This window comes from Amborella trichopoda, chromosome 3 (genome assembly GCF_054954075.1).
Source record: "Amborella trichopoda isolate Santa Cruz 75 chromosome 3, AtrichopodaSantaCruz75HAP2 v2.0, whole genome shotgun sequence".
NCBI lineage: Eukaryota > Viridiplantae > Streptophyta > Magnoliopsida > Amborellales > Amborellaceae > Amborella > Amborella trichopoda.
The window spans coordinates 57127006-57150214 of NC_142338.1; the positions used below are offsets into that span (position 1 = coordinate 57127006).

Here is a 23209-nt window from a genome sequence, read left to right on the forward strand (position 1 = left end):
GTACCCCTCTCTTTTCATTTATTTGTCATGCTCTAATACCATCGCGACAATCGCGATGCATAATGCACCCTTCTCTACATAATTCACAACAATACAAGAAACAAACACCATTGCACTGTTTTCTTAAGCACTCTTAAATGTATATCAAATAACTGAACCACAGATTGGTAAATGCGCCATTGCTTGTGAATTCATAGTTCCTCATTTTCAAAATGTTTTGAAAGGACGAACTTTGGACTATGGCTACTAAAGCCTTATCGCCGTACATGGTTTTTTTTTTACTTTCTATTTTTTAAATGCATTTAATTCAATTTAATTATATTATATACTTGCCATAATAGTCTCATTGTATTCAAATTCTTTGACTATATTTTATAGTAAATTTCGTTTTCTTTTTCTTTCTTTGGCTTAACCACCGTCAATGACATTCTAAGGGGTCACATTAAACCAAACGTTTCTTTTTTTATTTGGGAAAAAGAATGATAAAAAAAAAAGGCTTAGCTATTGATATGGGGATAAAAAAAATCTGAATCATTGGATGAAAAACCTGTCATATGTGCCAAGAAAATATGCTTCAATGCTTATAAACGGTGCTCATTCACCCATTACAGAAAAAAAATCTCCGAACCATTGCCTATTTTTTTAAGCTTATTGTTAAGCTTTACAGCAAATTTTTTTATATATATATATATATCTCTCTCTATCATTTTCAATCGAATTTTTTTTTCAATTATCTCCCATCAAAATCTTAAAGAAAGAAATTCTCAAATGAACAGAATAGGTTAAATAGACAGAACACTTTTCCATGTCAGAGATGATTGTGCGCAAAAGAAAAATACAAAAGTGAAAGTAATACGTCACTTAAAAAAAAACAAAATAATTTTGACGTCATTTAAAAACCGTAGAAACAACACCATTCCTTTCTATTTCTATTACTAAAGGAAAGACCATTTTAAACAAAAAAACAAAATAATACGTCACTTAAAAACCATAGAAAAAATAGAGGAGAGAGATATGGATATACATAAACAGGGATAAAAAAATAAAAAAATAAAAAAATAAAAAAGGAAAGAAGAGCGTATGGCATACTCTTTATAATTTTCCCTCGTGTTTTAGAAATCCTCATCCGGATCGGGTCCAAGAATGCATATCACATCGGTAATTGGTTGGGACTTGTCTCAGTTAAAATTGGGAATCCCTCTAATCTCGACATACTCGCCCAAGGTTGATTTTCCCCGATTTGGAATAGGGAATGCTTTCTATGTGACCCCACCCTTACATATAACCCTCATCTTTGAGCCGTGAGGCACTTTGTGCATGTTAGAGAGTAACATTGAAAATGAAATTTCATTATGATCTATCGTATCTTTGTCTGATCGAAACAAAACTTGATGGACATATTTGGGACGGCTCAAATATTTTCTTGGTATCGAGTATCTGAGTAGATGGATAAGATGGTTTGAGTCACAATGTCACAAACCGGATTTTAATTGTCAACTCATGATCGGACGGCTCAAAGTTTTTTATTCTATAAATCATTTTGAAGCAAAATTTGGGACATGCATAGATCCGATAGGGGGCACATAATAAAAAAATAAATATTTTGATGAAGAAAAATGACCAAAATACCCCAAAAATTTTAGGGGCATTCTAGTCATTTAATTTTGCAGAAAGTATTTATTTTTTATTTTTTTCCACGTTTGTCCTATTTTTATGATGGGATGCTTAAAATTTCATCCAAAAATGTTTTGTAAAAAAAAAAAGAAAAATAAAACAGTGTTTGGCATCATATGGTAGTACGAAACCATTCGATTCAGATTGAATGACTAAGAAGTGAGGTCACATGTAACTTATTTGTTATTGGGGTCACACAAACATTTCCCCTTTAAGAATAAGAGTTCACGAATAGAATAACCCCATCTACGGCTTTTATTCCAAGGGCGAACTGACCACCTATTTATGTTCTAATTCGTCACTAAACTAAATTGAAGCACTATTATGTATAGGAAAGGGACTGGGTCGTGATAGTAGCATCCCCAAACCTAGTCACCACATTATGGTTTTCATTTCTACTACTAACTTCACCCCATTAACACCTTAAAAAATTTAACTTTTAATCTATTTAGAAAAACAGGTAGGGGCCCGTCTTTCTCATTGAATTACCTAAAAAAAAAAACGAAGAAAACTTACAAAACCCCCCCATGACTCAACTTCATTTTCATTCTCCCTCACCCCCTTTTTTGGGATCTGGTTTCTATGCGGACAAGCCCGCATATCTAGAAATGCGGGCCTTTTAATAAATATATTTTTGAGATGGATTTTAAGACTTGATATTTAGGGACATGTAATACCTAACATGGAGAACATGAATATGAATAAATTTTAAAAACTAGAAATAATAATTCCAATAAGAAAACATTTGAACCGTTGGTTTCTATTGTTTTTAAATAAAACACCTACTTGCATCCATCTTTTTAAAATGAATGTTTTACTCTTTCTAAACCTTAAATGTAGAAATGCAGTCCCGCTCGCACTATTATGTGGCTACCGACTAAGTCCTGCACCGCTTCTGTGGAGGCAAATTATAGTTTAGAATAGCGTGAACGGCCGGTGAATTGATCATGTGGAAATTTGCTGTTCACTATAATGAATTGACTTTCCCAATTTTTTACCAGGCTAAAGATTACAACGGAGCATATGAAATGGAGTTTTCTAAACAATCAAATTAGATTATACCTTCAAATAGTGTCGAAAAATGCGGTTTCAATATTAAAAATCTTCGTGTTAGCTTTAGGATAGATTTTCATCTTTACTTATAAAGTTTAAAAATTTAAAAATATTATAGATAAACAGATCTATGATAACTTGAAAATCTTGAAAATTGACGGTTCAAAAATGCGTTACAAAATACACTATTTCCAAAACTTAGAAATCTATTTTTTTATCATGTCCATGCATCTTGATATCAAGATGATCAATTTGATGATATTTGGGCATCAAAACAACATCTTCTAATGAAATTTTTGAGATAGGTTCCAATTTGATTGTTTAAAGCCTACACTCTATATGAATGAGAACTGGAGATGGGCAGTAGCGTGCTTCTTCACAGGCTTGCTAGCACATAGATACATTACTGGAGCATTGGAAAGGAGGAGCATCGGAGCTAACAACACAGGCAAGAAGACAAAAGAATCAGGTGAGTCTGTTGGGAACCACGAGCGAGATTTTGGATTTACTCGGTTAACAACTGTTTTTTGCTTTCTGGCCTTAATAGTTTCTTGAAAAAATATACTCTTTTTGATCACCAGTTTTTTGCGCAAACAAAAACTAAAAAGATATCTCTATATCACTACCGGTCGTCTCTCTATATATTTTGATAATGTATAAATATATTTTTTTGAAAGTCTCCCAATTGCACCAAAGTTGGAGCCTTCTTTTTTGTCGTGTCATTGCCAAAGCCATCCGTGGTGGCCATGTTGCCCATTATTTCCTTTAAAGTTTCCAAGACCGCCATTATCGTTACACAAATAAGGCCAAGAGCCCCCACGCTGTTGCTCCTGTGCAAATTCCCGCATGTTTGTTATATAATACAAAAAAACTATTAAAATGAGGTGAGGTGTGTCGCCCAACCCATAAGGTGTCTGATACAGATACAGTACAAGGTCCTGCGACACCATTTTAGGAATATAATTGAAATCGAGCTTTCTATATGTCTACTTGTCTATATAGTTTATAGTTGATTGGTTTTTATTTTATAATTGACAGTAAACCAACAATAATATTATACGTCAATTATGACTAGACAAACATAGTTCACACTAACTTAAGGTGTTGTTTTCAATTCACTTCTTGTTGTCTGACCAAAGATTGGATAGTTGTGGGCTTCCAAATATATGAATTATATGTTTAGACAAATATCTTTTTTCTAATTAAACTAGAATTTGAATACTGAGGTAACCCAGGCAAAATCATTGCACAAGTTTTGATACTTCATTTTCTGTTTGAGATACTTTTGGATCAAGTGGGCTCTTCTTATATGTTTCTCTTTCTTTTTAGTATAAATTATGCTCAAACCCAAGGTTGAATCCAATGTTGAAGGACTCGGCCAAGGTCATTCGAATTCAGCCAACTAGCTCAGCCTCGGTGTCCTGCCAAGGCAAGTTTACTGCCTAATTCACCCTTCTTAGAAGCTCTTGAAAACTCAATAATGTTGTTAAAATATCACTAATATATAATTTAGAAATATGATCCTAGTCAAATCTTATGATTTTTTTTATTGATTTGTGACCTTTTCTTATCATATGCTTCGCCTTTTTATTATTTTTTTGAAATATTTAAAGATAAATTATTTCTCAAATACTCTATTTTTTATATGCTTTTATCAAATTGTATAGACTTTTAATGAGTACTACTACTTATTTTAGTTTTTGCTGCTTGTACTTGTTTTTAACAATTTTGGATTTTTTGATCTTTATTGGGCTCGTGCAGGGCTCGGCTAAGTCCAAGAGCCAAGGCCCCAGCCAAGTCACAAAACCTTGGTTGAATCAATGAATACTTTCGAGTTGAGTCGGGGAATTGAATGTAGTTCTTTCAGTATCTATGTTTATTTCTTCCTTTCATCCGATACCAAAAGATAATCTATTCTCTCAAGAGTATACTGTCCATTTAGTCCCTTGAGTAACTCGGGTAAAACCCTACCTAGGATTAGTTTTTGGATCCCAAATTTTGGGGATATGACCTGAATAATTTTTTTTCTTCTAATTACACCATTTAAGCACTTGAAAAAAATAATGTCTCAAGATTGAATATAAACAGTCCAATTTTTAGAAGGTGAGATAAAAGTGTGAGAAAACTCTTTTTCTTTTGTTTTGAATAATCATCTAGTGATTCTCATATGGTTGCCAAATTTTCAAATTGAAAAAAATCCTCCGAAATAGGTCAGGGAGTAGAAGCAAACTATGCCCCTAAGGAACATGGTATACATGCTCAATTATTTTGAAGGTTTGGTACTTCTTTATTCCTAGTTGGGGTATATGATTTGAGTGGCAAGTAGGTTAGCAAGGCTAGGCCTAGCATGGTGATTGAGGTAATGTCATACTTTCCTTGAAGATTCCATTTTTATGGCTACCTTTTGGACACATTCTGATGCCTCATAGATGGGGCCTCAAGTAGATGGATTGCGGTTTATATTTTGAGTGAAACCTTTATACATGGTTCTTTTTCTTCTCCATTGGATCTAAATGGAGCTTCAAGCATCATCATGTCACAATATAGTTTTTTCGCTTTTTGGTCTTGATCCGACTGATCAAAATGTATATTGTATTCCATTTTATTTTTATTTTATCGATCATTTTAATATAAAATTTGGGGCAGGTCCGCTTCTCATAGGAATGCATCTAGTGAAAATAAAAAAATATTTTTGATAAAGCAAATAATGCACTTTTAACTTGATTTTGTTGTATCAGAAGTGTTTTTTTACAAGGTAGCTCTTTATAGGAATGGGCACGCCCCATTTCATGTCAAAATAACTTACAATAAAATTAAAAATCAAATAGTGAAGCTATCTCAACTGTCTACTTGGATCGTATGACTGAGAATAGCAGTTACTTATTTTATATAAAGGCTTCCCCTTTTAAGAAGGTGTCCTTAATGAGAGAAACTTATGTGCGAAAAAATGTGAATCTTGGTTTTTTATTTCACTTTTGGGTGCTTTATTTGAGATGGACTCTATACCTCGTGCGAGTTAACTTATAGTTTTCCCTTCCTCTTTTTTTTTGTTTTTTTTTTTTTGAGAGAGAGTTTTCCATGCTTGCATAATATTCTTTGTTAAATAAAAGAAAATTTTGCGTCCTCGTTGATACAGAATTCCCGAACCACAATAGAACTCGTGCTTCACTCTTTTTATATTTCTGTACAATTTCTCTTCCCAAAATATTTAGAAAAATTGTTCCATGAGTCAGCTGTTGGAAGAGCCAACGTCCATTTCTAAGATGGACGTTGTGTAAAATGCACGCGTCAAATCAAGTATAAATGGTACCAAAAATATCCTAAAAATAAGCACATTTTAAAGTTCAATTTTTAGTTTTTCATATTTATGATAAGCTTGGAATATGATGAATCCTTAAAATATTGAATCAAAAAACCATCTTTAAGGTGAATTTTTGAGGGGGGCATGTGTCAGCTTACTCAAAGAAAACCCATCCTTAATTTCATCCGAACCTGCTCTTCATCCTTTGCACTGGTGTTCCATCAAACAGCCTTTAAAAATATCGTTGCAGGGTCTTGTTTCTTCCAAAATGATAAGCTTTCCTGCAACATAAAACTTATATACTTCCCCTTATCCAACCGTCCATTCTGAATGGAAGGCTAAGATTGTTCCGATCACAATATCACGTCTCTACACTATTTTTATTTTTAATTTTTTTCTATAAACTATTTTGACACCAAATTTTGGATATTGAATCCTCTATTAAACTCGCACTAACAAAAAATATAAAAACAAATATTTCCAATAAAATAAAATGATCAAAATACCCCTGAAAGTTTCAAAGGGCATTTTGATCATTATATTCTTATCGAAAAATTATTTTTAATATTTTTTATAGGTACGCCCCAATGAAAAGTTGGCACGTACCAAATTTCATATTCGTACAATTTGTATAAAAATAACAACTAAAAATAAAATAGTTTGAGACATCGGATCTGTGAAGACTTCTGATGAGTTAATGAAATGAGTTATGTGAAAATAAAATTGGGTTGCAAAGAATTACCATGAAAAAAAGTGAGTATAAACATATTTTTCGAGAAGTTGAACAGCTTTTTGATAAGAGGTTGTATACAATGAGACCATTTCCTTTTGATACAAAGAAATCACAATCACTTATAACCATTTGATTTCAAATTTGATAATTTACGTGTTACAGAGTTCAAAAAGTTTCTTTTGAAGTTTGAGCTCGGTCATTGGAATAAATGTTGCTATCCAATTTCACATATAACAACCAAGATAAATTGTGAACACCTTGTACCAAAAATAAATGATCTTATTGTGGACGTTTTCTTTTAATAATATTATAGATGATTTTAATGAAAATATTGCAAAAAATTTGGCAATAGCACTTGTTCTGATGACGAGTACTCAAATAAGTGTCATTCAAGATATTTTAGAATTATAAAAGAAAAGTTGGCCTTATCTTTTCTAGAGAGAATATTGTTCCAATCTTAGGTGTAGTTGTTAATGATGGGCTGGTATGAATTGTAGCAAAGTAGAGAGAGAGATATGACACTATAAAAGGAAAGTTGTTAATGATGGGCTGATGTCATGAAGTATGTAACTGCACAGGGCCATTCAATCTCCACCATGAATCAATGTATGGACGGCCATGCCCTTGGGGGTTATGAACGGTGTGCTTCCCATGGGTCTGGTGTACTGTATATGGCGCACCTCATTTACTAACCATTTCAGATAATGAACCATACCTAGTTCAGTGGCCAACATTGGGAACTACAAACAATCACCAGCATCCAACATCAAGCAGCAATGATTGATACACCTATGATGTATCATAGAACATACATCATTGGGTGGGTATAGTTTCCCCTCACAAAAGAAGTGTCCTAACAATAATAGCAATTGATATAGGGGGCTTGGAAACAAGGCATTGGTTAACGTGGAAAGTTAAATTGAGGTCCTACTCAAAGTGCAATCTCCTTCTAAATGTTTATCTTATACATGGATTTTAGATCTAAAATTTTGTAGACAATCTCCTTCCAACTATATTCTTTGGAGGTATGTTTTCGCATTCAATTTGAACTAAGTCGCACTTCCTAACAGGTGATGTACTAAATCGGACCACACATAATCAACCCATGTAAGTCTACTTTCTCTCATCTTATCACCTATTGGAACTACATTTAAATTCTCCCGAATCTATTTATTTCAAATCCTATCCCTTCTTGTCTTTCTACTCATCCATCTCAACATCATCATCTTAGCTACACTCATTTTATAGGTATGTTTTTTAATTGCCCAACATTCTGATATGTCAAATAAAGCCGGTCTCACATCTATCCTAAAGAACAAGTGCCACACAAACAAGAAAGAGAGAGAGAGAAAGAGTAAAAATAAAATGCCACACAAATAAAGATTGACATTAAAACATGCAATATGTTGCACACAACAAATCCATCACTTATGTAATTACAAAAAATCAATTGAGAATTGATATAAGACACGCAAAATTGCGTTACAAAAACCCAGCGATACGTTTTAAAACAACTGTCCTCTAAGCAAAAGGGATGTAAACTCACACGTATATGATTTCTCCAACATGGTCATAAGAAGACATACCTGGATGATGATCAAGGTGGAACTCAGGTAATGTTGGTTTCCCAAGCAGTACTGGGTTTTGGAGGAACCAAAGTAACTGTTGCAGTGAGAAAAATCTCTTTTAACTTTCAAGGTCATGGAAGACTGGGTTGGCTTGGAGTTCCTCAACGAAGGCCTTGAATATTCCCTTTACAATTCCCTCAAACTCTTCTCTCTCTAGCTCAGCACTCTTATCTTTATCAAGCCCACTAAACACTTGACCATACAGAAGCACCACTGCTGGATTGGCTTCTAATGGGGGGAGGCCCAGTTCAGACCCTTTTCTCTCTAGGTAACCCCTTATTTTCTCTATGCTCGGTGGGCCATTCTCTTTACTCGTTACATCTCTAAAAATGCTCTCAGTTATTTCATTCAATTGTTTCTGGTCATCCAAAACCTAAAAATGACAAGAGGCATTATTACCTAATCAGTCGATAAAGAGATCATGCATACACAAAAAATACCACTTTAAATTTTTCATACATTTGTGCCAATGAACATGTATAGATACACACATTCATACAAGCCTACATGCATAAATATATATGAATAGGTATGCACAGCTATATATATATATATATATATGGAAGATACTACAAAACGTCTATAGACGAAAATGAACAGTGATTTCACCTACCTTCATCACAGTCTAAAGTTCATCACACAGTCACGATTGTCCAGTATTGTTTTATTTTTTATTTTTTTTCTACAAATTGGAATGATCTGAAATTTGGAACGTGTGTTCATCAAAAATAGGTAAATCTATGAAAAATATCAAAAAAATATTTTAAATGAAAAAAATTGAACAAAATACTTGTGACAAAGTTTGGAGGTATTTTGGTCAAAATATTTTCACGAATTATTATTATTTTTTATTTCTATTAGCTGCACCTCACTAAGATGTACACACACTTCAAATTTCAGATCATTCCGATTTGTAGAAAAAAATGAAAAATGAAACACTACCGGTCAATCTTGACCATGCAATGACCTTTGGAAGGTGATGAGGGTAGACGAAATCACTGTTTATTTTCGCCTGTAGGTGTTGGGAAGACTTTTCCTATATGTATATATAGGAAAGAGTTGAAGTTAGCCCACTAGCTTATATGAACATATGAGCCCAACGGCCCAGATTAAATCTGAGCCGATTTGACGATCACATATGTCCGATAGTGTCTGAATTTTATTTTATTTTCTACAAATCCAAATCACTTCAAATTTTAGACGTGTGTTCTTCTCATCAATGCGCACCTAATAAAAATATAAAAAAATTTATTATTCATAATATCAGCTTGAAGATTGCTCCAATCTATCACATTCTACTGAAGCTGAATATTCATTATAATAGAGATCCAGTTCATATTCTTTCTTCTCTTGAATCCGTGGAGCTATCTCCATAATTGGAAACTACGATCGGATGGAAGCATTGGTTTCTACATTTAAGGATTGGTATCGACCTTGAGGTTGGGGAGATTTCGCTATCTCCGGGAGGAGCGCACCTTCAGTTCCAAAAAAAAGGTCATTTTTGCATCGAAAGAATGCCCCGAGAAGTCTATTATTCTGAACCGAGCTCACAAGTGAACGAGGAGATATGAAGATGGCGACTGAGGTTGCAGTTCCTATTCTTAGGGAATTTCAAGATCATAGTGGATCCACAATGGATTGGTCCATTTCCAATGGAATAGCAAAGTTCACAGATCTAATGCAATAAGGTTTACGGCTACACAGACCATTGATGATACTTTCAGATCTGGACCAGGACGAACTTTTATAGGAGATTGATTAAGAAATTCGGAGGTGAACAAGATGAGGAACTACTCCAGTGCTGCAATGGCTCCATTGCTAGTCTCCCTGGTTTCGAGAGTGAGATCGATGCGCATCGCATCCCCTCGCACCAGTTCTCGACAGATAGTGGGTGAGCTAGCATACTGTCGAAGGGAAATCAATCTTAGTAGTGGCGAAGGACCGTTTCTTATTTGATTGAAAGATAGGAAGCCTTGGCCCCCTTCCCTTCGCTACGTTCAGGTTTGCAATTCGGGGGGAGAGCGTAAAGCCGCCCTTATACTCTATGCATTCATTTAAGGCAACCATTAGGTTGGTCGGACAAAGAAAAGTTTTTTCTCTCCGACATATGGTCCAATCTGTAGTTGGGCAGAAGTGATAGAACTAGCTCTCCATGACTCATAACCAGGGGGGCTCAAAGTCTAGCCACCAATAGCTTTTCACTATGTATGGTATGGAGCCGTGCCTCTCGATATGGTTCTATATATAGCGGATCTCTCTTCATATCTAGTTCAAAAAATGTTGACCTTTAATAACGAAACTTTTGGAATAAACGAGACTTTTTGAATAAGACATTCTCTCAGATGAAAGAAGACCGGAGGCCTCTAGCAAGTGATGCAAGTCTTTTTTCATTAGGGGGGAAAGAAAGGGGTGGGCTCTTCCCATCCAAGAGATACCCGTGCACAAAGCACCCTGGGGGCGCTGCATAACATTCTTGATTGATCCGGGGGCCGGGCCATTGTGATAGAGATCTCGATTCATCATACTAAATCGAGGAAAGGTCGATCCTAGCTTGGGGGGGACATGCATCATATGGAATGAGGTAGGCCCGCGGGACCAAGACTAGCTCTACTCCTGCCAATGCTCGCCCGCCTTACTTCGGTACTAAACAGGGACCAGCCCCCTCCTCCCGCTCCGCGTAGTCGCTCCCCTCCCTGCAGCCCTCCACCCCTGACTACCCGTGCGACACCGGACCTTGTTTGTTCTCATTCGATCCGGAGATCGGGGAGGGAAATTGACCCATATGATCTATAACAGATCTAGCCCGACAGCAACGGGGAGCCAAAAAGAAAAAAATGAACAACAAGAAGCAAGGGCTAGCGCGGCGTTAACGCGAATCCGTTTTATTGCTGCTTGCAGCTCTAAGATAAGTAGAAGAGAGAGCAGATTGTGCTAAGGCTCCTAACTCTACAAATCAAGCTGAGCTGGCTACAATCCGAATTTGACAGCTACTCGTTGAATAGCTCGGATTTGAGCTACGGATCCCGCTGAAGATATGGCCTACATGAATTGCAGGTGGACCTCCAGCATTAAGTAGATCAGCCGATAATAATCTTTGTCCGAAATGGGTAGTGGGAATAGGAGCCGAAATCCAAATTGAGTGCCGACTGAACCATCAGTAGAGCATTCGTACTCCCTTCACCCAAATTAGAACTTGATTTGGTGGGGCGCAAATAGAAAACATCTCCGAGCTTCCAAGTGGTTTTCTCAATCTGGATAGAAGAGAGATTTGTAGATAGGCTTGTGCCTGTTCGAACCTTAGAAGTTCTTGAAGTGTGCCCTAATAACCATGCAACGTTAAACTCCTTATCAGTTGGTCGTCAACTAAAGTGCCTCAGTTAGAATAGGGTAGATAGGAGTGGGCATGAAGCACTTTCGCAATAGCTGGAAGCGGGAATGGAAAGACTTTCTATAACACCAGCTGACCGAGGAGACTCGTTCCCGGAATCGGCCCAACAGAAGCACCTCTACCGTCGATCTCGGAATTCAGGATTTTGGTCAAGCTAGCGAACTCTCTCGGACCGATCTATATTGTCAGGTCCCAAAAATGAGAGGCATTTTTCAGTACGTGAAGCTTCTTCGAGCCGGTTGGCCAGGGATAATGGAAAGTACACTTGTTGATGCAGTCATCAAAGTAGGAACATCAAAATCTCAGACCAACTATTCCTGCTTGTAATGAATCAAAGCCACAGCTAAACAAAAACCCCATGCCAATGTACGATGTCAAACACGACATAACATAAAGGGTCACTCATTCTGGTGAATACCTTCTTTCATACCGTATCTTTTTTAGCATCTTTCTTAATATAAAATAAAATGCAGTTAATCATCTTAAACTTGCGAATCATCAGTTTGAGTCTTAGTATCAATTTGGAATTCTTATCTTCCACTTGCAAATCATTAGTACAAGAACCAGAATGAGAAAACTGTGATGTAAGTCAATTTTTCCTTGCATAACACAATAGGTGTTTCTGCGTCTTGAGATCCTAATTGCCATGGAGCTCTGGTAGTCATACTTTCTAATAGAGTCAATGGCGCTTTACATAATGGAATTCCGCTTTACTAAGAAACCGTTAACAAAATCCAACCTCTTCTTGAATAAAACCTTCATTTCTCCTTAACTTAAGAAAATCAAATAGTATAATAAAATAACGAGTAGCGAATGCCCTCGCGAACCTCGAGCTTTTTTGGGAGTTCTCCCAACCAAATTGCTCGAGGCTCTCATTTACAAGCATATTCACAACTAAACCATCACACTCAAAGCCTATTTTGCATTGTCTTTGCCTTGGTGTTAGCATCAAGCGTTCAAAGGATACACCTGCTCTTCTGACCTGTGGTACTTGGATCGAGGTCCATTTTTCTTACAGGTCTATAGGTCGCGCTCTTGTATACCCGAACAATCAAGAGGCATTCAAATTGCAATCGTAATATAGCCAGTAGCTGATTGAGTTGTTGTCTTTCGAATCTTTCTTCTCATGGAGTGGGTCTGTAACTGGTTTGAGTTTGCACAGCACATGTCTCATTATCCCACATGGTCTTGAGTGGAGTTCCTTAATGAGGTTCTATGAAGTGGAGCGCCCAGGTTCCAGTGAGGCTATTTGTGAGTGGAACGATAGTCATTTGTTGTTAGTTGTTAGCTTTTCTAACAGCTTTCCTATCTTGTGTTTGCAAAGCGCTTTCCTCTAGCAGCCAATCTTGCTTCGCCCTACAGCTAGTGGAGACAACGACTAATAAGATTGACGACAGGAGAACACCTTGCTATTGCTTGCCTTCGGAATAGACTAATTGCCAGCCTTCGGACTAAAAGCTAGGAAGAACTACCTTTCGAAAAGATACGACTACTGACACCTTAGTCACTCCTGTAGGTCCGTTGAGGTGAGTGTAAAGAACCAGGGGCACGAATGATACGGCTTTAGTGTTGTTGTTGTTATGTTAGGAGTCCCGCCCCGTTGGGGCTTAGGGGGGCGGACGCTTGCTGCTTTAGTGGAAAGAGAAAGATCCCTTACCTCTCTTTCGAAACAGATACGACTTACCTTAGTGTACGCCTTTAGGTTCGTTTAAAGAAATGGAGCGAAGTGATTCTCTTTGGAGAATCACGAGTGCAACGGCTTTAGTAGCTGCTTTAGTCGAAACTTGCTCGCCTCACTTTCGGACTTCTAACTTTCAGACTCAAAGCTAAAGCTAGGACTAATCACCTTTTGCAAACTGACTAATGAAGGAATACTTGGGACTTGCCTTCGAACTAAAATCCAGGGACTAAGAGTTCCTTCGTCCTTCGTCTTTCGAACTTCAAGCAATCTGACTTGTTTTACTAGCTGAGACTTCCTTGCTTCGCCATACGGCTAGAGGAGATTAGGACCAACAATAGTCACTACAGGAGAACGCCCTGCCTTCCGCTCCTTTAAGAAAGACAGACCTAAATTTAGGTGTGTGTTCTTCTCATCAAGGCGCACCTAATAAAAATATAAAAAAAAATTGTTCGCGAAAAACAAAATGACCAAAATACCCCCCAAAACTTTACATGAAATAAATTGACCAAAATACCCCCAAAAAGTTCCGGGGGGTATTTTGGTCAATTTATTTCATGTAAAATATTTTTTTTATATTTTTTGAAGATCCACCTATTTTTTATTAACACACGTCTAAAATTTCAAGTGATTTTGACTTGTAGAAAGAAAATAAAATTCAAGCACTACCAGACATTCGTAATCGTCAGATCGGCCAAGATTCAATCTGGACCGTTGGGCTCATATGTTCATATGAGCTAGTGGGCTAACTCCAGCTTTTTCCATATATATTTATATACATATATATATATATATATATATATATAAGGGTGCACGTATGTGTGTGCCTACACACACCACACATGAGAGAGAAGTGTGTTTTAAATTCGTCCAGCGCATAGATATGCATGGTACCTTTCTGAGCTTGGAGCCATTGATGACCTTGATATCTTGGATGACAACAATGGGCTTTGAGGATAGGGAATCGGCAAGGTCTTGGAGGACGGCCTGAAGCAGGTGAGCAAATTGGGCTTGGCCAAGCTCTTCTGTGCCTTCGGCTCCATGTTTCTTCAAAATGCTGGTAAGAAGAGCATCTGTTTCCATCCTATCTGCAATTCAATAAGATAGACCCACAGCACGGGGTTTTTCAAGGACCAAATTCATTAGATGGTTACTTCAGTAGCAAATGATCGTATTGACTAAGATCCTGTAATGGAAAAAATCAACAATATTATTGGAACCAAGTTCCAAATTTTTTGTATCTTTTCGGAATTTGGAGTGAACTTTCAGTCAAATATGATTCTAGAGGAATTCTCAAAAAGAAAACAACCACATGTAGGCATAAAAAGAACTTGGACTTGAAAAAAAGTCTCCAGTAACTTCCAAGAAAACAATAAAAAAAATTAATCTGTTACCTTGTTTTGCTTTATTGGGAAGTAAACAATGGAACAACAATGTAACATCTCTAATATGACCAACTAAAAAAGGGGAAACATAAACAAAAAAATGACTAACCTGAAAAAGGAGGAACACCCATCTCTACGCCCATCTGAATGAGAGCATTTTGTATTTCATTTTTGCTGAGCTTGCCAGTGTCTTCTAGATCTAAATCGGTGAATATATTCTCAGCCAACATGGCAAAATCGTCTTCATCCTCCAAGAAAAGCCGAAGGACTCCCCCATCGAGAATGGAAACAACTAGCGGATCATCTAATACCATGTTTAAGCTAATAAGGTTGCATGCAGTTAATCAGGGGAACAAGAGGGGAGAATATATCAATAAACCAATAATAAATGTGAAAATTCATTATGTGTAACCAATGGCCCTATTGAATCATCATTATAAATAAATGAAAACAAAAGTAACATGCCTTGTAATTATTATGTATATGGCGAATGAACAAAATAAAATTTGTAAGCCATAAAACATAAACATATATATATGTCTTTTCGATAAGTTGCAAAAGAAATAAATTCAGAAGAAACAAGTCCACATCTTGCTAAACGTAGCTAATTTTCAATCACAAATAATGTAAAAGCAAATCTGAAGCAACTTTAGAATGCTTAAAATTACAAGCAATGACAGCTAATGAAAGCTAATAAAATGTCACAAATAAGTAAATAACTAATCTAGGAGTTTCAACATCATCTTGTCCATTGCACACGAATTCAAGTTGAAAATTAGAGAATTCACCTTCCTCAAGGAATGACCATGATTATCATGGGACAAAGATTTTGTGAGCAATATTAGGACATCCCCTCTTCAGTGATTGGTGTCATAAATATGGGAGATACATCTCATGATCCTATTGTTTCTTTATACTATGTCCGTTTGCCAAGACTATTCATACACCAATTTGACTCATAAAGACAAGTTTAAACAAACTTAAAGATGAGTTATATCATTATTAATTGAAAAGAATAGTGTAAAACCTTTCAAGGATGAATACACTTTACATGCACCACCAAAATTTTCTAACAGAAACTCCCTTAATGATAGAGGCCGTTCGCTCTTCCTTCCCAGTTAGAATGTGTAGGGAGAATTTGGAGTATCTCTTAAACCCAATATGTAACTCCATCCAGACAAGATAGTCCCATGAGAATAAAGTATTGCTTGAAAGAAGAGCAGTGACCAGCGACAGGTCCAGGAAACTTTGAAGGGCATTACGCCATTTGAAAACTTTGGTCAAGTGACTGGCAGCACCTGAATCACTAGCAATTAGTAAGTGAGCAGCAATAATTGAATCTCCTGAAGAGTCTTACGTTAGTTGCTATCAAGGTGGGAAGCATACGTCAATGGGCTGCCAAGGTGACAAACACCTCGTAAGCTTCCTAAAAACTTGAAGGTTGTGTAAATCACTTCAATGGTCTTCAAGATAGTATGTTATATCACTGAAGGCTGACAAAACGACTCTTGTTGTAGTGGCTAGGAACACAAAGGAACCTCCCTTTGAAATTTTGATTTTACGAGCAATTTCTTGGAAGTGTTAAGAAGAATCCAGGGTAGGAAGAAATTGGTGTAGTCCATAAAGATTTGAATGGAGGGACCTTAATGCCATTCAAGGTCCCCTAGGAGTTAGTAATGCAATTGTAGCAAATGCACGCCGATGCATCTACTTTTTAAAGACATAACTTGTCACCTGGATGTTCTTTTAAGGTGATTCAAATATCAAATTGAAGGTCTCTTTGTGATTTATGACTACTATCTCTAGGGTCTTGCCCAATTCAGAAAAAAAATTTGGACTCAATTTTTAGTCAAAAGGCAGCTGAAAATTTTGATTACAAATTTTAGAATTAATTAGGCAAGTTTGAGATTTCAATTTATTTTTATAACGTAAATTTCCTCTCTCTTTTTTGTGTGTAACCGAAGTGTCCTAAAAAATGTTACATTCCTAACTTTGTAAAATAGCTAGTTTCTTAAAATTATAAAGGATTCAGTGCCTTGCTATTGGAAGAGACAAATTAAGGAAAGATTCAGGGATTGCTTGTCTCAGTTAAGCAAGATAAGAGGTTCCTACATCAATAAATAAAGATGCAGCTTCAAGTCCAATCATAGATGGCAATGCATTGAGATAAAGTTTTCTATTGTTTAATGGTGATGATTCCATCATGAGGTGTTAATGCCTCATTCTGTAGTGTTAAAGCATTGATCCCTTCCATTCAATTATTGGCCTCTTAATTTGTATAAAGCAGTGACCCCTTATATAAGTCAGGGTTTTCTTTTTCTTCCCACCTTCTCTCTTCTTTTCTCCCTCAATCTTGCCCACCGACTAAAACCCTAAGTAAACCCTGCTTCAATCATCCCAAAAGCTCTTTTAAACCCTGGGAAAATTAGCTCCCAGCAAACCCTACCATATAACTTCCATCACTAGTATTTTCTATCTCAAAAGTCAAAACCATCCCTTCTTTCATACTTGAATCTTGCTGGATTATTAAATTATATGGCAACTTTAACATACATCAAATCGTTTAATGCCTTAAAACTTTACTTTAACCACAAAATCCTCCTCATAGACTCCTACCTTCTTCAGGCCTCCTATCGTGCACCCCTGCTCAATATAGGAGACCTAATATATCCTAAGGCCTAAACACTGACCTTAATCCAAGATTCAAACAACCAAGCCTTTCCTGTTATATTTCGTGATTGCAAAGATCACCAGTTCTATGTTTTCTTAGGGAGCAAAAGAAAAACCCTAATGATCTCAATATATGGATATCAAAGAGAGGCATTACCCAACCGTTTAGGTTCTCTATATTTTGGACCATAGGAATTGTTGGTTTTTAGAGAGACAGAGAGGTTTAACTTCCAAGAGAGAGAAAGGAAAGACTTAAGGTAGAAAGAAGCATGTAGTCTAAGCTAAAGAAGGGGTTTTCCCATGGGGTTTTAGGTTTTCTAAGTTTTCACCTATAATGAGAGAAAGTCTCATGTTGCTATCAAGGTTCTCTTCCAGATAGCCGTGTAATGATGGGAATGAATGAGATCTGATTGACGATGTGATTTGAGCGACGGTGTTGTTCGGTTGGAAGAGCAGATTTAGAAGGGAAAATCAATGAGATTTTTGCGAATATTTGGAGAAAAGAATCACATTATAGCTTATAGCTTTGCGGCTTGCTACTACTTTTCCTTTATTTCACACAGTTGTTTTATGGTTTGTTTTCACCTATTTCGCATGTAGCCGATTATATTTATAGATGATCTTGGCCGGCATCCTAGTATTTGGGGTTCTTAGTTTCGCAATCTAGGGGTTCCTGAGAACCCTACAATTATTATTATAGCACAAGACGTGTACGGGGGTTGAAGTTCGTGTTTTCAGTAAAGAAAAAATGTTCCAAATTTAGAATACATGGTTTGAGGTAGAGAAGTGTATGGAAGGAAAGTATTTGCAGGAATTCCAAAATAGATTTTGGCCACCAAGATGGAAGGAATGAAGTTTGGTAAATCAAAAGGCAGAGATTGTTAGGTTTGGTGATAGCCAAAATAAGAAGTCCTGCATTTTCCTAGAAAAATTGGGGTATTATGGTATTTGGGTAAAAGACAAAAAGAGGCTTCTTGGGGAGCAAAACATAAACCTTGCTTGATCTCTATATAAGGGGATCAAATAGAGGTAATACCCATCCCTTCTCTCTCTTTCTCTCTCTCTCTCTCTATATATATATATAGAGAGAGAGAGAGAGAGTTAGAGCCTCAAGAGAGAGAAAAAGGCAAAGAGAAATATGTCCTCCAACTTAAAGGAGTAGTTTACCCCGGGTGTTTGAATTCACCAAGTTTCCACTTCTGAAGTGAGCGTCCCATGCTGCACTCAAGGTTCTCTTGCCAATAGCAGTGTAATGATGGAAAAGAGGAAGACTGAGTGGTGGTATTGTTCTGTCGGTAGTGTAGGGGAGTAAACAAGTTGGGTTGGGCCCGCTCTAAACCCAACAAACAAGTCCAAGGTTGGACAAGGACCCAGTCAGGTTTACATCGATCGGACACGACTAGACCTATTTACACCACGTTGGGTCTGGGTATTACAATATCAAATGTATGTACGTTTATATACAAGAAATAACTTATCAGGTGGCCCGGCCCGACCTGACCCTATTGGTCCCGGCTAGATCTAGACCCGACCCGACCCGACCTGACCCCACTCTCGAGTCCCCATATTTGTGGACCTAGACATACCACTTCTAGAAGCTAGACCTAAATCCAAACCCAAGTCAAGTTGACGCATCGACTCTACAGGTTGACCCAACTTGATTATACACCCTATCAGAGTAGAGGTTTAAAAGGAAAAAACAATGACAGTTTTCCCGATGTTTATAGAGAGGTATATCTCTTGTAACCCAAAATGATTTCTACTTGCCACAATTGTGGATATAGCCCCTTTGGGGAGAACCACATAATATCTTGTGTTTTTGTGATTTACATGTACTTTTACTTTATTTCTCCCACTTGTATTGCGGTCGTATTTGTATATCACCATAGTTTGCATCTAGCCAACTATGACATGATTCAGGTGGGACCCCAGTATCTGGTTTCCTAGTTAAACATTCCTGAGAAACCTACATTTACCATGCTGATGTAGGAATGCTCCCGTTGTCCTACATCACATTTACTTTATTGCTCATTGATTGGATTCTGAATAGTCACTTGACAAACATTTTTCCTAGTTTTAAAACATGGCTCGGGGTTGGAACTCGCTCTCTGGACGAGTCTTGCCCAAGTCCCCCAGAGAGCCAAAAAAAGAAAATTAAAACAATACTTAAAAAATACTAAACATAGGAAAAAGGAAATAAATGAAATGATAAACATAAAAAGAATATAAAAGATGCAGAAAAAAATTTGGAATAAAAAACTAGAAAATTCATTAAAAACCATTTCTCTCAATTGCGAAAAATGATAAAAAATAATAATATCAAAAGTCATAAAAGCAAGTATAGAATTTGGAATGAATATATGCGAGGGAACCTAGTGGTAGCTCTACTAGGTGATAAGATGAGGGAAAGTAGACCTAGGTAGGCTGGTCATGTGCAGCGTAGACCTAATACAACACCAGTTAGGAGGGACGATTTAGTTCAAGTGGAAGATTCTAAAAGGGCAAGGGGGAGGCCCAAAAGGACATGGATGGAAGTAGTGAAAAGAGATATGGTGGCTTATGATCTAACTGAGGGTATGGTCCTTGATAGAGCAGAATGGTGGAACTTGATTCGTGTAACCGATCCCAAATAGTTAGGATAAGGCTTGAATAGTGAAGATGATGATGGTGATGATGATGATTTACACAAATATTGAAAAATTAAAAAGTAGATTATAATTAATTATAACTTAAGTATATATACCTTGAGTTGGGTGGTGTCCTAGAGTTGGCAGCCTGCCGAGTCTAATTGACTCCGGCAAGTCCAAGTCAACTCTTCAGAGTCTTTCTTTTTTTTTTCCACTGGTTACCATTGGAGGTTGTGAAAGATCATCCCAATGCTATTAGATGAGTTATGAAGGAAGGACTTGCACATTTCATAACAAAATGGGTATGTTGTAAAGCGGTCCAGTATATATGCCTGCCCTATCGATTTCTTTTAAATATGAAGCTCCCATTATGTGAACACATCTTGTCATTTGTTTCTTCAGCTTAACTAGCTTGTACCCTTTACTAATGGTAGTATTATAATAATATTGTCACCTTTATTAATACAGCCTAATGAGATAAGACAAGCATAGGAAGCATGGAGATAGGTCTAAGAGATAAGGCCTTGGTTGGGGTGAAATACAAGACTTGAGACAAAACTATTTTAGACTAAGTGGAAATGATCCAATAAAGCAACATTTGATCTTTACATGCCCAATCTAGGTCTGTTAAGTTTGTTATCTCTTCATATGGCTATTCTCCATAGGCCTTATGGGTGGTAAGAACTGAAGCAGGACAAGCCCATCACTACCGAGGGAAGACAAAGAATTTGCAACTTTGGATGAGTAGGAAAATTTGCCCATTCACATAAAAACATGGGAAATTATCAAAATACCCATGAGAGATGCACTATTTAATGTTTTACACTTTTGCAACTCTTCCAACTCATGACCATGTGTCTTTTGATGGGTATTTTGAAATTAAATCAAACTATATGAGTAAAATGCTAGGTATTTTGATAAATTTCCCAAAAAACATTCGGAGGAATCCTTTTGGATGGAACTGACAATTGCAAGAAGATCAATCTTGAGTAAAGCAAGGAAAAGAAAAAAATGGAGTTGTTTTCCTTTTTTGACATGAAATAAAGGACTACAAGAGGGGAAAAATACGATTCCGTTTAGCCTTTCTTCTTTGATATGATATGATTTCTTCATTACTATTTAGTTTTCTTTATTTTGTATGTTTCACTTATATTTTGTCTATATTGCTTTCTGGATTAAGGGATTGTACTTTGGGTTCCTTTATTCTTTTTTATGTTTTGGATTCAGAGATGAGGGATATAAGACATGAAAGAAGGGTTCACACTAGGAAAAGACAAAGTGTCCATGAGGTGGGAGTGGGAGTGAGAGGAGCGGTTAAAAAAAGTTAATGTGTCAAAGACTCATAGTTGAGGTGTCTCAAGATATAAGCCAAAAAAAAAAAGCCCCAAAATAGGTGATAGCATCAGTTCATAGTTCATACATCACCTATACAGTGAATTAAAAACATAGGTGAGTATCAGACATGTGACAGACATAAATATTATCGACTTCAAATCCAACATCAGCACAAACCGTTCAATTTGAATAGCACTGCACTAAATGGTACAATTTGAAGTATATTAAGCACCCAACCAATAAATAAATAATTTAATTACCCTCCTCGTTCAGAGAAAGACTAATTCAACATTATTGGCAATCCAATGAGCATGGATCAGAAAACCCCTTACATCATTTCTCAAATGAACAGAAATCATCACTCATATTCCATGAACAAACTTGTAAAACTCCACTTCTCTCCCTTAGTTAAGAGTGTTTTGCAGTTTTCATGATAATTTCAAACACCGCGGATGCATTCTACCTATTTTCACTCATCAATTTGATCCATCATCAATACAATCAACTATTAAACAACACAAATTTATGAAATGGTAATAACAAACCAAACATTAAACTATTAGAGAACAAAAATTTATGAAATGGTAGTAAGAAACTAAACATTCGTGATGATTTCCTCAGAAGAAGCCATTAAAATACCCAATCAAACATGATCTTCCCCAACTATAAAAGAAGATAAACAAACACCAAAAACCTAAAACCTCAAAAGATCATATCAACATGAAAAGTTAATGGATAGATTTATCAGCTAAAAAATTACCTTTTAACTTATCAGCGAGAATTTGGAGATAATCACGAAGCTTCAAAAATGCCTGGTCAGGATCAAGTTGAAGAGAGAGAAAGTCAGGATCGTGCAGACCCACCCGCTCTCCAACAATGGAAGTGAGATGTTCAGGCAAGGAGAGGCCAAACAAGAGAGTTCTGGCTTGAGAAGTCGCCTTTTCAAGAAAAATGAAGCCCGAAATTGGGCTGTCAAAGGGGTTGCATAGTTGGGTTAGGGAATTTCTTATCTGCGATCCATCAAGCACAGTCAGGCCACCGTCCGCCATGAATGAAAGCTGCTCTAGAGAGAGAGTAGAAAGAGAAAGGGCACTGAGTTTGCGCGACGAGAGAGATGGGAGGGAGCCGAGCAAAAGGACCGCTATATGTATATATATGTTTGGGAAAGTGGCGGAATTGGGTTTGGAAATATACTGGAATAACGAAAGTGCCACTAGAATATGATAAATGACGATTTTGTCCTTTTCCAAAGGTGATATCAGCTTGGTGGTGATATCGGATGTACTTTTTGGAGGGACAGGGAAAAGGATGAGAGAAAAGAAAGTTGGGGAGATGATGTTACTTTGAATTTTGAAACTTTGGAAATAAGGTATATGCCTTTGCCTCAAAGGGATGCGGTTGGCATGAGGTTGCGATATTAAACAATAAACGGAAAGTTTCGTATGGCATTTCACGGTGAACCCCTTTTTTTTCTTTTTTCTTTTTTTTTTTCTTTTTTTTTTTTTCCTTAAGCGGCATATTGTCCATTATTCCCTCAGGTAAAATTACACCTAAGAGTAATTATAAAACCCCAAATTTTAGGGATATAACCTTATTAACATAGATTAACTCTCCCTTTGTCTTGTTAGGCTGGAATTTTGGATAATTACGATTGTTGCCTCACTTTGGATCCTATGGAAAGTGAGATATTATCGCCTTACTCTCTGATATATAATGCCTAACTATCATGTGAGCCTA

General features: G+C 36.7%; 1 protein-coding gene across 2 annotated transcripts; it reads right to left on the reverse strand.

Moving 5' to 3' along the window:
- Window positions 1-8127: 8127 nt before the first annotated feature.
- Window positions 8128-22599, reverse strand: LOC18421857 (calcium-binding EF hand family protein). 2 transcript variants are annotated; one of them, XM_006826659.4, is made up of 4 exons: window positions 22233-22599; window positions 14950-15144; window positions 14350-14543; window positions 8128-8762 (listed from the first exon to the last, which is right to left on the reverse strand). In XM_006826659.4, the coding sequence occupies exons 1-4, from the start codon at window positions 22519-22521 to the stop codon at window positions 8448-8450; spliced, it is 993 nt and encodes a 330-aa protein (XP_006826722.1). In that variant the 5' UTR covers window positions 22522-22599; the 3' UTR covers window positions 8128-8447. The 2 variants fall into 2 exon arrangements, with proteins under 2 accessions (XP_006826722.1, XP_088717808.1); XM_088861682.1 differs by having other exon boundaries at window positions 14950-15161.
- Between the last annotated feature and the right edge of the window lie 610 nt (window positions 22600-23209).